This window comes from Hyperoodon ampullatus, assembly GCF_949752795.1.
Source record: "Hyperoodon ampullatus genome assembly, chromosome: 19".
Taxonomy (NCBI): Eukaryota; Metazoa; Chordata; class Mammalia; order Artiodactyla; family Ziphiidae; genus Hyperoodon; species Hyperoodon ampullatus.
In genome coordinates this window covers 11,752,104-11,769,262 of record NC_136932.1, presented here as the reverse complement: position 1 = coordinate 11,769,262, position 17,159 = coordinate 11,752,104, and the positions used below count along the sequence as shown (strand labels likewise).

Below are 17,159 nucleotides of genomic sequence, written 5' to 3'. Positions count from 1 at the left end.
CCTGTGCTCCGCAACAAGAGAGGCTGCGATAGTGAGAGGCCCGCGCACCGCGATGAAGAGTGGCCCCCACTTGCCACAAATGGAGAAAGCCCTCGCGCGGAAACGAAGACCCAACACAGCCATAAATAAATAAATTTAAAAATTAAAAATAGAATAAAATAAAATAAAATGCTTGAGGACCTTAGGGATGTGATGCCACCCTAAGAACAGGGGCTTGGTTCCTTGTGGTGGAACGTCTCCTGCAGTGCCTTTCATGCCCAAGTGTATTTCCTCCTCCCTTGGTGTCGATATAAGTTGATGGCAGAGAGACCGTGAAAACAAATGGAACTGCCAGCTGCTTGAACTTAGACTCTTAGCCTGGGGCCCCAGAACCAGTTGGGGAAAGTATCTTCACCTGTTGTGAAATTAGCATACCTTTGCTCTCAGGAATAAAGTGGACTGTATGAGGAACCTTTTATCAGACCCATTGAAGGAGTAGCCTGAGCCACTGAAGAATTGTTAACTGTCTCGGGTGGTGGTGGATTACACCACATGCAAGAATTGCCACAAATACTAGTTTAACTCTCTCAGTTGCTTAGTTTGGAAACCACACAGTGCTGTTCAGTTAGGCCCTGACCTTTACTGCATCCCAGCCAGATACCTGACTCCCATCCAAAGCAAATGTCATGGTTACCTTTATTGACCTAGTATCAGGAAACACAGCAGCCGATGGGCTGGTTAGAAGGAACTGTATGGTTGATAGATTATTGCTGACCTACACACAGGTAAACAAAGTGTAACAGGATTTGGAATGATTTTGTAATAGATTGAAATCGTTAAGACATAGACACAATTAAGTCTCTTAATATCACCAGTGTTTTAATTCTGTTCTTAAACTTTAGTCTACTGAATTGGGATAAACCCAATGAGGTTTCTGTGTCACTCTGTACAGATGACTACACAGAAGTCTCCACATTTGGAGCGGAGTGCTTTACTCTTGGATCAGGTGTGTAAATGAGATGGGGAGTGGGGAGCAGGGTTTGAATAGAATAAAAATCTTTGTCGTATCTGTCTAATCAGGCCTTTACCTAAGATACCTTCAAAGGAAGGCCTTTGGGAGCTGCCAGTTTAGCCTGCTGTCCTGGTCGTTATGAGGCATATACTCATGAAGGCTTTTATTTTTCAACAAGGGACCATTATGTAATGGGTGTGTGCTGGCATTTACTGGGTACGGATTTCAATCTTACGCTGTTTTGGTGAATTCTTGGTAGTTTTTTGGCCATCATTGAGCACAGTCTTCTACCATGTGGCCAAATGGCATTAGAATGCTTGGTAGTTTTGTGAAGCAACCAGAATTGCAAATAGCCAGGCTTTGCTGGAGTTTATAGCCTGCAGTAGATAATATGGCTGCAAATAGAATTGTAGACACAGATGTCCTTTTTCTGAATGTCGTTTAGTGCCTACCAGGGGACTATGTTACATAATACTATTTTGAGGAACTTGGTGCTGAATTGCACAGGTTTCCTTTTTTTTATTTTTGGAGAGAAGCCCTTTAGGACTGGCGTCCGTTATGGCACGCCAGGAAGTGTCTTACCCATACCTCTCAAAATCAGCTCACCTATCCTGTGGCTTTCAGCTGATTATAGCCAGCAGAAGGATCCAGTCTATTTGCCATTAGCCCTCACCTCTGCTTTCGTATCCATCAGAAACCTCCCTCACCACGTGCGCACACGCACACGTGCAGTCTTTTCTCCCCTTTAAGGTCCTTTGCCATCGGTACATCCCCCGGCAGAGAATGCCCTTCTCACCTCTGAGCATTATTGCTAAGGTTAATAATTATAAGCTCTGATTCCCTAGCACATTCTAATCCATTTGCAATTTATTACTCTACATTTCGTGACATGCAATTTTAATTGTTTTCAAGATTTTGCGTGTCCTAAGTAGCAAAACAAAATAGCTTGGAAATCTTTCTTATGTAATCCTTCCCTCACTTGCGTACCTGGTTTAAGTCTTACCTATGATACCATCATGTGTATTCATCAACCAACCAGAAGTCCCTTTACTTTCGCTTTACCTCTGTGGCCCACTGTCCACTGGCTTTGAGCTGTGGCAGGGAGCCCCGCACTGTGCAAGGCAGACTGGTTGTTGGTGGCAGGTTGTAGGTTCCAGGGATTTAGGTGTACACTACGTTGTGTAAGGATATTCTATTGGAAATATGATAATATCCATGCTAGACTTACACAAGTATGGTATTTATAGTTTGGAGGAATGGTTTTCTTAACCTTAAGTAAATAAAACTAAAGTGAGGCTTATGCAATATAACATTGCATAATCCAATGAACGCTGAAGAAAGATTAGTTAAAAAAAAATAAAACAAAACACCAAAAACCCCAGCCTCTCAGCTAATCCTGGAAATCAGTGTGGTACTCCTAAAAGAAAAAATATATATGTCATTTTGTTATTAGCCAGATTATTGTATTCTAATATTATTATAAATGTTTTGGTCTGTTGGAACGGAGGTAAGAAGGGGAGAAGTTTCCTGGGAAAGAAGATTCCTGGGAAAGATCCCACATTCCACGGCATGTGGGATCCTCCCGGACCGGGGCACGAACCCGTGTCCCCTGCATCGGCAGGCGGACTCTCAACCACTGCGCCACCAGGGAAGCCCAGCCCTAGATTTTTATTCTAATCATTTTTACTGTTTTTACTTCTACTATGCTAGTGCTGCCATATAAATTGAGCTTTTGGAGATGGACACTTGGGTTAGACCCGATCAGTGTGCACACCACCTGAGAAGTGCATGGCTCTTTTGCTCACAGTGTGGGTCTTCTCTGTGTGTGCACAACTTTTTTGTGGGGGTAGAACACACTAGTTTGGGAAATAGAAACGACACTGCGGTACTCATCAAGTGTAGGTCACTTTGGAAAGCTGGGTATGAGACATGTGTGCGTGGCCCACTTTTTCCCCCTGTCTTTGAGATGAAAGGTCTGTGCCAAGTTTATTAATCTTATTTCTGACCCTTGTTATTAGGTAGTCCGTTAACCTGTGGGCTGGTTCTTGAAATACCTATCTGAAATTTAAGAATTGTGTTTCTTTGGAAAATGCAGCCTTTTGGGAAACCTTGATGGGGAGCACAGGGCTGCCCTGTGTTCTGAATCCTAGAGCAGCATGCAGCCTGCTTCCTGCCGTTCTTCCTCGGGTGCCAGAGGGTGGGTGCAAGGGAGCAGCCACTTCAATGATAGCCTGGCAGCTGGAACCAAACCCCGGCCTTGCTGACTCTTCTCCTCCAGCTGCTGGTGGTGAGCCACCTCTGGCCTGACCCATCCCAAGTACTAGCTCAGAAATCGGTGGGTTTGTGTTAGAGGCTTGTTTCATTTGTTTTTGTGCTACCTAAACACGTATCTGTCCCTTGTGTCCATAGTGCTCTTTACTGAAGACTTTTTCTAAACAAAAGTTATCTCAGAACTCGTTTTAGAAGACTTTTTTTCTTACCTGAAATACAAGCAGTTGAGGTCATTAATGCAGGAGCAACTGACAATTAGCTGAATTTAGAATATTAGAGAATGAAATCGTCGGCGACTACTACCTTTTAATCATCTCTGTATGAGCAGTTGGTAGCTGCTTTCATGTCTTTGTGGGAAATGCAAAGCAAGTGGTGTATTTTATGCAGTGGTGTGGCTGCTGGACTTTGGGAAATCTTGCTTCATAATCAGAATCAGGATCCAGCCCCGGAATTATGTTTTCACGGGAGGGAGTTCTGGCTGAGCAGGGCAGCAGTGAGGACTGTTTTTACCACGGAATCAACATAAGTGAAAGAAGCTGGTTTTACAGACACCCACTTCCCTAGCATCATCTGGTCCGAATTGCCAGGCTCCATGGTCCTTAGACGGGGCATTTCCAGAATTTTTATGTCAGGGTCACCTCGTGTGAGAGGACGTATGTGGCCAGACTTCCATGAGGACCAATTAGCTAATGGATGTCTCGTTTTAGGCTGGACTAGATTCCCTGCCACGACCTCTACAATGTCACTGCAATTCCTTCTTTTAGAAGTCACTGTCGAAGCCAGGAGTGTATAACCCACTTGTTTGAAAAATGAGTCAGATTCCAGGTAATCAACTTGAAACAGATCTGCAGGATCAGCCTTTTCTTTCTGCTTTCAGGCTCTCTGGAAACTAGTTTGCATAACTCTAGGGCCTGCTGCTAATTCAGCCATTGCAGGGAAAAGGGAGCACCGACAGGGTGAAGGTGATACGCAAGGTCATTATTGTGAAGCAGTGTTTTTAGATGTTTAGGTACAAATAGTTCTCAGCTGTGCTCAATATCGCACATTGCATCTAGAAGCTTATTGAAGTCACGTGAGTTATAGCAACTCTCTGAAAGCAAACATTTTCATGCTTTAAAAAACGCTGGGGGAAAAAGGCAGAAATTTTGTAATATTAATTTGCCTGATGAGAGAATAACGCTGTTCAGAGTGGCTCGTTCTAATTTGAAAATGTCAAGAGCTTCAAAGAAGAGAAAAATCTGTCGGGTTGATAGGGTTTGTGACGTGACTGTGGACATTGTGATTAATTCAGCACTCTCAGTTGCTAAATTCAACTCCTAGCCAAACCTGGTCTTTTTGAGATTTTTAGAAGACTGTATTAGTTATGTGATTAGTGTTTTATTTTGAGTCACCAACCAACCATAGGCAATTGCTCTTCCTGTGGTTTCCAAGATGCTCAAACAAGGCAGGTGGCTTTTGTTTCCACACTAGTAGTGGAGCAGCACTGATATGTTTTAGTAACTATTGGCCCCTTTTAATATCAGTACTGTGACAGGATGTATTGGAGGCATTTGGTTAATTATAGTTGTACTGTAGGCTTTAATAACAGCAAAACTTTTCTATTCTGGACACACACTCTCTGGGAGACCTCTGTGTTTCTAAACTTTTGTCTCATGTTTGGTGGATAGCAATGATCACAGGTGATCAGGTTGTCTAATATCCTGAGGTGGAAAGTGCTTCTGGAACTTAGGGGCTCACTGAAGCGCCTTTAAATCCCAGCTTGTCTTCCACCTGCTAACTTGTCCATCTCCTTTATAGTTTTATGAAAACTTCATTGCATATTACATGATCATACTATAGAAAATTTAGAAAATAGAGGAGAAAAACTATGGCTTTAATTTTACAATATTTTCTTCATCTTTTTTTTTCTATAGGTATAGTAAAAAATAGCTGTGTGTGTGTGTGTATTTAGGACTGTTTCAGTCTCAAGGGACAGAAACCTAGTTCCAATGAGTTTAAGAGGGGAATTGATTGCAAGGATTAGGTGTCCATGGGCCCAAGGACAGGAGCTTGGCCAGGCCTGAGGAGCAGTGGAGGCCAGGGCCCCTCTCCCAGCCTTTCAGCCATGTTTCTTCTCAGGCCTCTTCCTTCCTTCCTCCCTCCCTCCCTCCTCTCTCTCTCTCTCTCTTTTTTCCTTCCTTCCTTCCTTTCTTTCTTTCTTTCTTCCCTCCCTCCCCCCTTTCTTTCTTTCCTTTCTTTCTTTCTTTCCCTTCCTTCCTCCCTTCCTCCCTCTCATCCAGCTTTTTCCACATGGCGGAAAACATATCCACAGAAATCTCCCAAGTTTAATGGCTTAGTACTTCAGCCACCCAGATTGTTCAACCCAATTCTGGTGTGATTCCCAAGACCTTAAAAATGGTTGTTCCTAGGGTAACTATGTGACAGATGGAGGGCATTTCCACCTGTTGGCACCCAGATATGCATACATCTTCCCTTTTCATTTTTTCAGTCTTCCACTGCCCCCACCTAACTTCGTGCGGCACCCCACATCAAGCTGCAGACCCATTCCCCTTTCTCAGTGAGAGGCAGCCTGCCCACCCCTCCAAGTCCCATTTGTCTCCAGTCCTCAGCGATCGTCACAGGGTCACTGTTCTCCAGGCCAGGTGCTCCGGGTGATGTGTGTTCCTCTGGTGAACTAAAATAATTTTAGTTTTAGTTCCCCTGTGAACTAAAATAATTTTAACCCCCCCGAAATAGTTGGTGTACAAGACCTTTGGATTCTGCCTAGGGCAGATGCTACCCTTGGGGCTTCCGTTTTCCTAGCCAGGTTGTACTGAGACTGATTTCCTCGTTGCAAAGGTGGCGTTAAAAGCAGACTCTTCTTCTTCATCCTTAAGGCCTTACATGGAGAGTAGACCCAGCGGGTAGGGGTAAGGCTTGCTGTTGTTTGCCTCGTTCCAGGTGCGGAGCCCTGGCCCTGGGCAAAGTGGAGGGCTGGACTTCTTCCCCTCTAGGCCAGACACATGCAAGAGGTGAGAGGAAGTTCTGGCAGCTTCTTCGCCCCTTTGTCAGGGGGTTTCCACCTTGGAAAAGGAATGCAAGGACTGGAGTGTTTGTCCTGCCACCTCAGGCTGCCCTGGAGAGAGCCATTAATTGCACTTTCCCTTTTGAAGGATTAACTAGTGTCATCCTGGCGTTTACCAAGAGTGACCAGGTATTTTGGGATCAGGCTTCCATGCACAAGTAACCCTCCAGTCTCTATGTTCCGTGCTAAAAGCCAGCCATACTCCTATATTTTAAAAATAGCATTTGTACTCAGCCATAAAAAGAAACGAAATTGAGCTATTTGTAATGAGGTGGATAGACCTAGAGTCTATCATACAGAGTGAAGTAAGTCAGAAAGAGAAAGACAAATACCGTATGCTAACACATATATATGGAATTTAAGAAAAAGACAAATGTCATGAAGAACCTAGGGGTAAAACAGGAATAAAGACACAGACCTACTTGAGAATGGACTTGAGGATATGGGGAGGGGGAAGGGTAAGCTGTGACAAAGGGAGAGAGAGGCATGGACATATATACACTACCAAACGTAAGGTAGATAGCTTGTGGGAAGCAGCCGCATAGCACAGGGAGATCAGCTCGGTGCTTTGTGACCGCCTGGAGGGGTGGGATAGGGAGGGTGGGAGGGAAGGAGACAAAAGAAGGAAGGGATATGGGAACAGATGTATATGTATAACTGATTCACTTTGTTATAAAGCAGAAACTAATACACCATTGTGAAGCAATTATACTCCAATAAAGTCGTTAAAAAAAAAAAATAGAATTTGTACCAAAATTCAAACTGTCGCAGTGTAAGCAAGTTGCATTGACCTTTTTTTTTTTTTTTTTTGTGATACATGGGCCTCTCACTGTTGTGGCCTCTCCCATTGCGGAGCACAGGCTTCGGACGCGCAGGCTCAGCGGCCATGGCTCACGGGCCCAGCCGCTCCGCGGCATGTGGGATCTTCCCGGACCGGGGCACAAACCCGTGTCCCTTGCATCGGCAAGTGGACTCTCAACCGCTGCGCCACCAGGGAAGCCCCACATTGACCTATTTTTCATTCAAGACCTACAGGAACCAGCTGATTGGTGGGACAGTATAGTGACAAAGAAAGAGAAAATCTCATTACAAGGTGGCATTGCAGAGTGGGCCCAGACCTCAAAAGGGTGTTGTCCTAGGAAACCATACCAGCTATCACCTGCTCATGTGTGTGTACACGCACACACACACACAGCTGCTCCCATGGAAACCATGTGGATGAGTGTACTGTTCCTAGCAAAGCTAGAGGACGGGCAGGCCAAAAAAAAAAAAAAAAAAAAGAATGTGTCCAGTATAATTATAACCACAGTGCACATTAAATTTTGGATTCTATATTTTTCACATGATAACGTATGCAAGCATTTTTCTATACCGTGGAGTCTTTCAACTGCTATTTTAATAATTACATAGTATTCCATTGACTTTGTCATAATTTGTTTCAACCATTTAGAAGTTTAGGTCTTAAAAAAAAAATTGAGGTCTTTCCTGTTTTTTGTGTTTGTAAATGGGCTGTAATGAGTATTGTTGTGCAAAGAGCTTTTTCCATATCCAGAGTTATTTCTTTAGGATGTAGAAGTGGAACTACAGGATCAGAAATATGAGTACTTTTATGCTTTCCAGGAAGATTGCGCTAACTTATAATTTTCATTGCCAATCAACAATGGATGAGAAAGTGAATTTCACTACCTTTGGCTATTTTCTGTAAAATATGTTTTTTAATTCATTAAGCATAAGAAGTACATTTTGATTTAAATTATATTTTGATTATAAGTAAAGAATAATTTGGATTATGTTTTTTATACATTTTCTTCTATAACATGTCTCTCTCAAAATCTTGGTGTTTTATTATTATATAAACTCTTTATAAGTTTATGAGAACTGTTTTTCCTATTTTGCTTTAAATATTTCCCCCAAATTCCCTGCCTTTTAAAATTTCATAAGTGCGTGTGGGTGTGTTGGCATTCTTCTTTATCATGGAGTCTTGCAAGATAACCAGGTTTTAGAAGGTAAAATATAACCAAGAGAAAGAAGTCAGTTAGAAAGCTGAGCATACTTTCTCTGTTTCAGTGGAGGCTGGCCTTGGATTATTTCAGAATCCCCATCCCTGACATGTTAGGTCATAAGCCCGTGTGCAGGAAGGATTGTTGCTCAGATAGAATAAGGCAACCTGGTTCAAGTCCTGACCCAGCTGTTGTCCAAGATGTTGTCCGTCTTGTCAGTTCAGCAGCAAACCTTGATGGGAACTTAGGCTCGTCAGCCTCGGTTTCTTCATCTGTAAGGTGGTGGATTTTAGAAGGATAACTTTTGGGGTAAGGGAGGGGCCTGTCTGTGGTTGTACATGCCCAAGGTGAAGACTCATATTGACCACGTAGATTCTTCTACCTCTCATTGCAGATTTTTGGAAGTCCCAGCACTGTGACACTTCCTGAAACCTTGCTGTTTGTATCAACCCTGGATGGAAGTTTGCATGCCGTCAGCAAGAGGACAGGCTCAATCAAATGGACTTTGAAAGAAGGTAATTTAGATTTAGTGTTTGGGTAACATGGACATTTACTCAGCTGCTTCCAAGGAAACATTCCAGAAAAAGAGAAAAACAGTTATACATGATTTAATAAAATTAAAAGGGATAATGGAGTCAAGGAGAAGAGAGCGAGCGGTTGCACTCAAAGGGTATGTTTACAGCTTGAGTTGCGATTATCCGCTAAGTGTATCAGGTGAGACAAGCTATATCTTTATTATTATTATTATTATTTTGCTTCTGTCTGGATTTCATGTCTAAATGGCTCTAGGCTTTTCTATTAATAGTTCTGGCTGGTTGGTCTTTAGGAAGACATGCTGCTTTAAATTTTTTTTTGAGTTCTAATGATTAGAATCTTGTAATCATAATTACAAGAAGGTATCTCCTCTAACCTCAAATTACTGATTTGTTTTTATAGAGGCTGAAATAACTGAGGGCTGTAAGGTTTGACATTCATCCAAGTTAGTCACTTCATTGGCTCTTTACATCAAGGGAAGTAGGAGACTAAGCTTGTCTCTCACTTGATCTACCATATGCTTCCATTTTATGATCTTGTCTTCCTGGTGATGGTTTGGCAGCGTGGAGTCCCAACAGCTGGGAAATTGTATTCAATTCCCAAAGTAATCTTCCCGGATAAAAGCCAGGCAAATCCCAGGATTGGGGGCTTCAGAGTCATCTCTTTTATTCAGTCCTGTCATAATTCTCCTTTGTCCCTAAATTCAGGTCTGACCGGTATGTTCTCTTTCGTCACTAATCTGTGACTCATTATTCTCATGAGCACAACAAGTGTTTTCCCTTCATTAATAAAATGTTCCAAAACAGTATTTTACATGGAAAAATATTGGCGTATATCAGAAGGTCACACATCATCTTGTCAATCCAGCAGCAAACCTAGTTACCATCCATAGATGCTGGCAGCTGGGGTACCACAGACTGCCCTGCGTCACCTGCTGGGCCTGCTTGGATCAGCAAGGACTTTAAGTGACGGAAAGGACCAGGTCTCTCAGGAGTGTGGGGCCACGAGAAGATGGGAGAGCCCAGTTTCGGCAGTGCCTTACAGTCTCCCAGAGTATTATCTGTGCTCTTTCTCCTCATGTTTATACAGAGTTCTTTATATTTCAGAAGTTCTGATTTTGTCCACAAATGAAAATCAACAAGTCACAAAAGGATTGAGATAAACATTTTCACTGTTAAATGTTAGGGCTGTTCCCTCAGTTTCAGTATTCCCAGGCAGGACATTTTTGCCCCCAAGCCACTTCATTCTTCTGCTTTGCTTTTCCCTACATGTATTGTTTTAAATTGATCTCCAAGTCTTAATTTCTGCAAGTAGCCTCGACTCTATGCAACAAAACCGGGTCCTGCCTCGTTTGTTACTTAGCCAAACATAAGAATCAATCTGGGGACTTCCCTGGTGGCGCAGTGGTTAAGACTCCTCGCTCCCAATGCAGGGAGCCCGGGTTCGATCCCTGGTCTGGGAACTAGATCCCACATGCATGCCGCAACTAAGAGTTTGCCTGCCGCAACTAAGGAGCCCTCCTGCCTCAGCTAAGACCCAATGCAATCAAATAAATTAAAAAAAATTTTTTTTTAAATCAATCTGTTCTGTCCTGTAACTTAGAGCTTAAAGAATTTACCTCCTTTTAAATTTAACACATGTTTAGAGAACTTAGTCTGTGAAAGATACTGTATGGGGCACAAAAAAGAAAAAGGCAGCCCCTGTCCTCAGGGAGCCCACAGTCGGGAGGGAGAAATGACAAGTACATAGAACTTCAACCGGGAGCAGCCTTGAGCAACCGCCAAAGAGAGTGCTAGGAACTGCTGTGAGCCCGTGTCCAGCTGCGGGGGCAGGAAAGGCTCCACGCGTTGGAGCTGAGCCTTGGAGGATACATTGACTTTCAGTCGGGAGTGAGGCCTGGAAAGGAGCAAAGGAGGCACCAGGTCTGGGGTGTGGGCACTGGTCCGGTTTGGGAGGAGCTTAGGGATGGAGGTGGAGGGAGGGAGGCAGGGGGGATATTGAGCCCTGTGGTAGCTCTGAGCCATTTGTACTGGAGTGAACAGGCAGTTGGGAGCCATTGAGGCGGCTGAGCAGGTGAGTGACTCAGCAGATGCTCTGCTTCCAGATTAATCCAGCGGCAGTGCATGGGGTGACCAGAGACGTGAGACAGGCCTGAGAAAGAGGGGCAGCGGGAAGGGAAGAGGTGGGGAGGATGAGAGGCGCGCCAGCAATAGAATCAGGAGGATCCAGCAACTGGTTATGCAGGCAGAGCAAGGAGGAGATAAAAGACACTTAAAGGCAGAATTAGAGAAAGCCGATGAAGGCCTAGTAATTTCAAGTAACGAAACTCAATTCAGTGAAATTTCAATATGTTCTAAGTCTCATTGTTTTTCTGAGAATAAATTGGCTTATTTTAGCTAAATTCAGCCCCGGGTAGCCTCTCTGTCTCTATTTCTATACAAAGATTAAAGATGGTAACATATATAGAGACCCTGAGTTTTCAATTTAATTTTAATCTTGCAATTATAACTGAAGATTTCAAAATTGGTATTTCTAAACCATTAATACGTAAGTAGATTATAAAGGTATCCAGATACTGTTCTAGACCCTGAGGATATAGCAAAATACTTGCCCTCATAGAGCCTTCATTTTATGGGGCGAACAGATACAGAGATAAAGTACATAGTGGTAACTGACAAAGGATTAATCTCCAAAATATACAAGCAGCTCATGCAGCTCAATATCAAGAAAACAAACCACCCAATCCAAAAATGGGCAGAAGACCTAAATAGACATTTCTCCAAAGAAGATATACAGACTGCCAACAAACACATGAAAGGATGCTCAACATCACTAATCATTAGAGAAATGCAAATCAAAACTACAATGAGGTATCACCTCACACCGGTCAGAATGGCCATCATCAAAAAATCTACAAACAATAAATGCTGGAGAGGGTGTGGAGAAAAGGGAACCCTCTTGCACTGTTGGTGGGAATGTAAATTGTTACAGCCACTATGGAGAACATTATGGAGTTTCCTTAAAAAACTAAAAATAGAACTACCATACGACCCAGCAATCCCACTACTGGGCATATACCCCGAGAAAATAATAATTCAAAAAGTCATGTACCACAATGTTCATTGCAGCACTATTTACAATAGCCAGGACATGGAAGCAACCTAAGTGTCCATGGACAGATGAGTGGATAAAGAAGTTGTGGCACATATAAACAATGGAATATTACTCAGCTGTAAAAAGAAACGAAATCGAGTTATTTGTAGTGAGGTGGATGGACCTAGAGTCTGTCACACAGAGTGAAGTAAGTCAGAAAGATAAAAACAAATACTGTATGCTAACACATATATACGGAATCTTAAAAAAAAAAGGTTCTGAAGAACCTAGGGGCAGGAGAGGAATAAAGACGCAGACGTAGAGAATGGACTTGAGGACACTGGGACTGGGAAGGGTAAGCTGGGACGGACGAAGAGAGTGTCATGGACATATATACACTACCAAATGTAAAATAGATAGCTAGTGGGAAGCAGCCGCATAGGACAGGGAGATCAGCTCGGTGCTTTGTGACCACCTAGAGGGGTGGGATAGGGAGGGTGGGAGGGAGATGCAAGCAAGAGGGAGGGGATATGGGGATATATGTATATATATAGCTGATTCACTTTGTTATACAGCAGAAGCTAACACACCATTGTAAAGCAATTATACTCCAATAAAGATGTTTAAAAACAAACGTACATAGTGGTGATAAGAGCTGTGGAGGAAAGGAAAGCAGGGAAGTGGAACATGGAGTGCCAGGTAGCTGGGCTGAGGTGGGGTGGGCAGGGATGCAATTTAAAACTGGGACCCCCACTGAGAAGGTGCCATTGAGCAAGAACCCTAGGGGGCAGGGGAGTCTTTAGGCAGAAGGCATGGGTTGCGGGGGGCAAAGGTGGATGTGCTTGGCAGGGAGAGGAAGGGCAGAGAAGTAGGAGTGGCTGGAGTACAGTGAGGGGAGGAAGGAGAGGAGTAAGAGAGGAACTGGGAGGCCAGTCATGTTAGGGATGCAGTGCTCCCTTACTGAATGTGTGTGTGTGTGTGTGTGTGTGTGTGTGTGTGTGTGTGTGTGTGTATGTGTATGTATGAAGTACAGTTGACTTACAGTGTTGTGTTAGTTTCAGGTGTACAACATAGTGATTCAGGTTTTTTTTCAGATTATATTCCACTATAGGTTATTATAAGATACTGGGTATAATTCCCTGTGCTATACAGTATATCCTTGTTGCTTATCTATTTTATGTATAGTAGTTTGTATCTATTAATCCCATACTCCTAATTTGTCCCTCCCCCGGCCTTCCTGTCCCCTCAGAATATTTATTGTCCCCACCACTGCCTGGAACACAATTTATAGACAGTAACCTACATATGCACACAGTTTTAAAAAGAAAAATGTTACCCAACTGGTAATCTGAAATAATAAGAAAGTAGTTTTTAATTACATGTATGTAATTTAACATGTAAAGGCTCAGACACATACTGATACATACCGACACTCCACCTGTGATTGAATGCTGTACCCGTTAACACCGACTAAGAAAAATGCAGACTAGGATGGTGGCCGGATTTCCAAGATGGTGAACAATTCTCATAATATTCCAAACAAAAGAAGTACATCCCTACTTGATTTATACAGTAGTCACATTTTGAGAAGATTCATTGTGTAAACTTGTGCAAAAAGTGCTTTTGTGCTCCTATATAAAGCAGTGTAGGTTGTACACCCAGATAATTGTTAAAGGTTTTTGGCCCACGTGAGTGTCTGGCAGTACATAAGAACAGCCTGCAGATATGGGGCACTTTTCAGCTCTGCAGGGCTACCTAGGATTCCTGGCCCCCCACCAGGAGGGCCCAGTCTCTGGGACCACCAAGAAATGCCCTCACAGATTTCCTGAGCACTGCCTGTCGAGCAGTGCCCTCTCCAAGGAGACCACAGGTATAGGGCCTGGTGGCTGGTGTTAAGGATGTTGTTTTTTTCAAAGCCATTGGAGGAATCTGAGCAGAAGAGTGATATACCCTGGTGTTATGGACTGAATGTTTGTGTCCTCTCCACATTCATATGTTGAAGCCTTAACCCCCCTCAATGTGATGGTATTTGGAGGTGGAGCCTTTGGGAGGTGATTGAGTTTAGATGAGATCATGAGGGTGGTGCCCCCATAATGAGATCAGTGCCCTTATAAGAAGAAGAAGAGACCAGAGCTCACTCTCCCTCCACCACATGAGGACACAGTGAGAAGACAGCTGTCTGCAAGCCAGGAAGAGGGCTCTCACCATAACTCAGCCATGCCAACACCCTGATCTTGGACTTGTAGCCTCCAGAACTGTGAGAAATAAATGTCTGTTGTTGAAGCCACCCAGACCATGGTATTTTGTTATGGCAGCCTGGGCTAAGACACCTGGCCTCTACTTTACAGGATCAGCAGGTGCTGTGTTGAGGCTGAACTGACAGGGCCAGGTGGAGGCTACTGCACTGGTCCAGGCCAGGGAGGACGTGGGCTTGGCCCTGAGTGGCAGTGGGGGAGTCAAACTCAAATGGAAGAAACTTGCCGATGCAAACAGACCCCTTTAAGTCATCAAACTGGAGTTCTGTAGAATATATACCTGTTATTCCACTTCATGGTTTCCTAACTGTTTACTCTTTTCAGGGGCCAACAGACTGGGAGTGTTTTTTTTTTTTCTTTCTACAGAGTGGTTTTGGCAGGTGCTTTTGTTCCTCAACCAAACATGTGTCACTGTTCCCAGAAATGGATATTTCTCACACCACAGCAGCAAACTACACTTAGTACACAAAACGAGTTTTATTTGTTTTCAGAAACTAATTTGAGTCCTGGCATTTTACCTTAGGTGTGATCTTTCTAAGCTGTGATTTTGTAACTGTAGCAGCACCACTGTCTGTCTCTGAAATGTCACCAGTGAACATGGCTGAGTGTGTTTCATTGCTGCACTCCCAGCCCAAATACAAACTGAGAATGTTGCTGTCACGTTTTGTGTTAGATTCATTTTACAAAGCTTGCCTTGGCTTGGTGGAGTTAAAGGACTTTCTTCGGTATTGCCACGGCTGGTTTAGGGCTTCTTACGCTCCCCTTGGAATACTAGTTAATGCTAAGTTTGACTCTCAAATCTTCATCAAATTGCAGCTTATTCTGTAGCAACCCCACTCCCATTCCCTTCAGTCTCCTTTCCAGTAATAGTAGGTATGGAGGACTGGGCCTAGTTTATTTAGTTAGTTATTTACTTACTTATTTTTTTGGCTGCTTCGCGTGGCATATGGGATCTTAGTTCCCCAACCAGGGATCGAACCCACGACCCCTGCATTGGAAACGCGGAGTCTTAACCACTGGACAGCCAGGGAAGTCCCAGACTGGGTCTAATTTAGAACCATTCTTTACTAACTATAAAAATATGCTGCTCTCCCAGCCAGACAGGTCTAGACTCCTGAGATGTCCCGGAGATTTCTTATGAGGGAAGGATTAAAACAAAATTAGTTATTTGAAACTTGAAGAAAATCTTCCCACATGACTTTCTAAAACCATGTGCCTCTTTTCATAATTCCTACCTGTGCTGATGGTCATGGTGCACCCAGGCTAGAAAAGAGTGACACTGTGCTCCTTGGTCACCACGTCCTGTCCCCTGGACTCATGAAGGGGCTCCCAGATCTGACTACTTCTCCCTGTCCCCCTTTTCAGTGTCTCGGCCCCGCTCTCGACATCCACTTCCTGGATCCACGTAACAGTTTCCTGACCGCCATCCCTGCTGCCTGCCTTATGCTCCCATTCACCCAGCACGCAGCCCTTGGACATACCCTCTAGAAAGATTACTTGGACCGTGCTGCACCCCCTGCTGAAATGCGCTTGGTGTTGTCTGTAGCAGTGCTACTCCAAGTGTGGTCTTCCCACCCCTGTTCCTTGTCCACGAGAAGTACAAAAAGGGAGCGTTAGCCTCATCCATGGTGGGTTGGAATTTTCAACAGCTGGCCCCTCACCACAGTTAGTTTGCGAAGCCCTGACCCTGGGGTGGAGTCTAAGCTCCTTAGCACACGTGCAAGGCCCTTCCCAGTCGGGCTCTCACCCCTCTCCAGCCTCAGCTGCTTGTTGCCACCACGATATCCTCTCCAGGTCTCGGAGACATCGGGCCTTTGCTTACGTCCCTTCCCTGCCAGCAGCCTGCAGTGTTGGGCAGGCCCCTGTTTATCCATTAAGACCCCCTTCACATCTTACCTCCTGGACTCCTGCAGGGTGAGAGCCTCCCTCATCGAGCTCCGGAGGCACTTCGTTGAAGCCTCTCTTATGACGCTTCCTGCTTGCTGTGAATTTTTTTTTACATTTATCTTCCTACTGGACTTCTAATTCCTTGAGGGTGGGGTCTCTGGACAGCAAGGGATGCTCTAGTAGACTTCTGAGACACCCAACACTGACTCAGGTCCCAGGGAACCCGGAGAAACAGGTGAAGCTGGGCTTTGCCTCCTCAGGATGTACTGTCATGGAAGTTTCCAGTTCCAGTTTCTGATCTTGAGTTGCACATGGCTTTTTGTGACTTTCTGCAGTTGGTTTTCTGTCCTGTCCTTCAGGCAGTGGACACGTTCCCCTGAAGAGTCCGAGATTTGCCCTCAGAGGTGTGAGGGCAACATGAGAAGGGGAGGTTGTGAAAGGGATGACTTTTCATTAGTAGTTCTAACCTGTTTTCTCTTAAGGAATTTTCTAGGCTTAAGATATGCATCACTACCTTTCTCCCTCATTGCTTAAGCACAAAAAATGGTGTTTATTTGTTCTCCATTGTTTCAGAGGGCTGAAAATTAAGTTTTTGAGAGGGGCTGTGAGAGAGGCCTGTTTCTGCTTTTGAGTCTCTTGAAAAAGTATTTTCTCTCTTTCTCTTTCTTGTGTTTTATATTTTATCATGAAAGATTCTAAACACATACAAACATAGAGATAATTACATAATGAAGCCTCTTGTACCCATTACTCAGCTTCAGTAAGCACCAGCTGGTACCCAGTCTCGTTTCTCTGTACCCCCACACACCTGGGATTTGCTTCAGAATAATACGTCTCACCGCACGGAGGGGCTTATAAATAGCAGTCATCACACACAGTAGCATAGGTTTCAGCTCCAGCGGGTGTTCTTTGCAGCATTGCTTGGAATGTATCGGAATACAGTTGGGAATGTTGAAGCACACAATAAAAGGCCAGTTTTGACTGTGACTTAGTTACCGTCCTCTTGCTCATCTTTGGATGAACACTCCCATGGCTCAAGAATGAATTCTGTGAAGTTAGTGACA

The 17,159-nt window shown here is 44.0% G+C and overlaps 1 protein-coding gene across 1 annotated transcript in view; it reads left to right on the top strand.

The window, feature by feature from the left end:
* ERN1 (endoplasmic reticulum to nucleus signaling 1) overlaps window positions 1-17,159 on the top strand; it is a gene marked incomplete at both ends in the record, with an annotated part of 80,766 nt that overhangs the window by 19,783 nt on the left and 43,824 nt on the right. Inside the window, one exon of the mRNA XM_079725935.1 lies at window positions 8,721-8,841. Within this exon, the coding sequence (XP_079582061.1) occupies window positions 8,721-8,841 (121 nt within the window). The remainder of the gene's footprint in view (window positions 1-8,720; window positions 8,842-17,159) is intronic.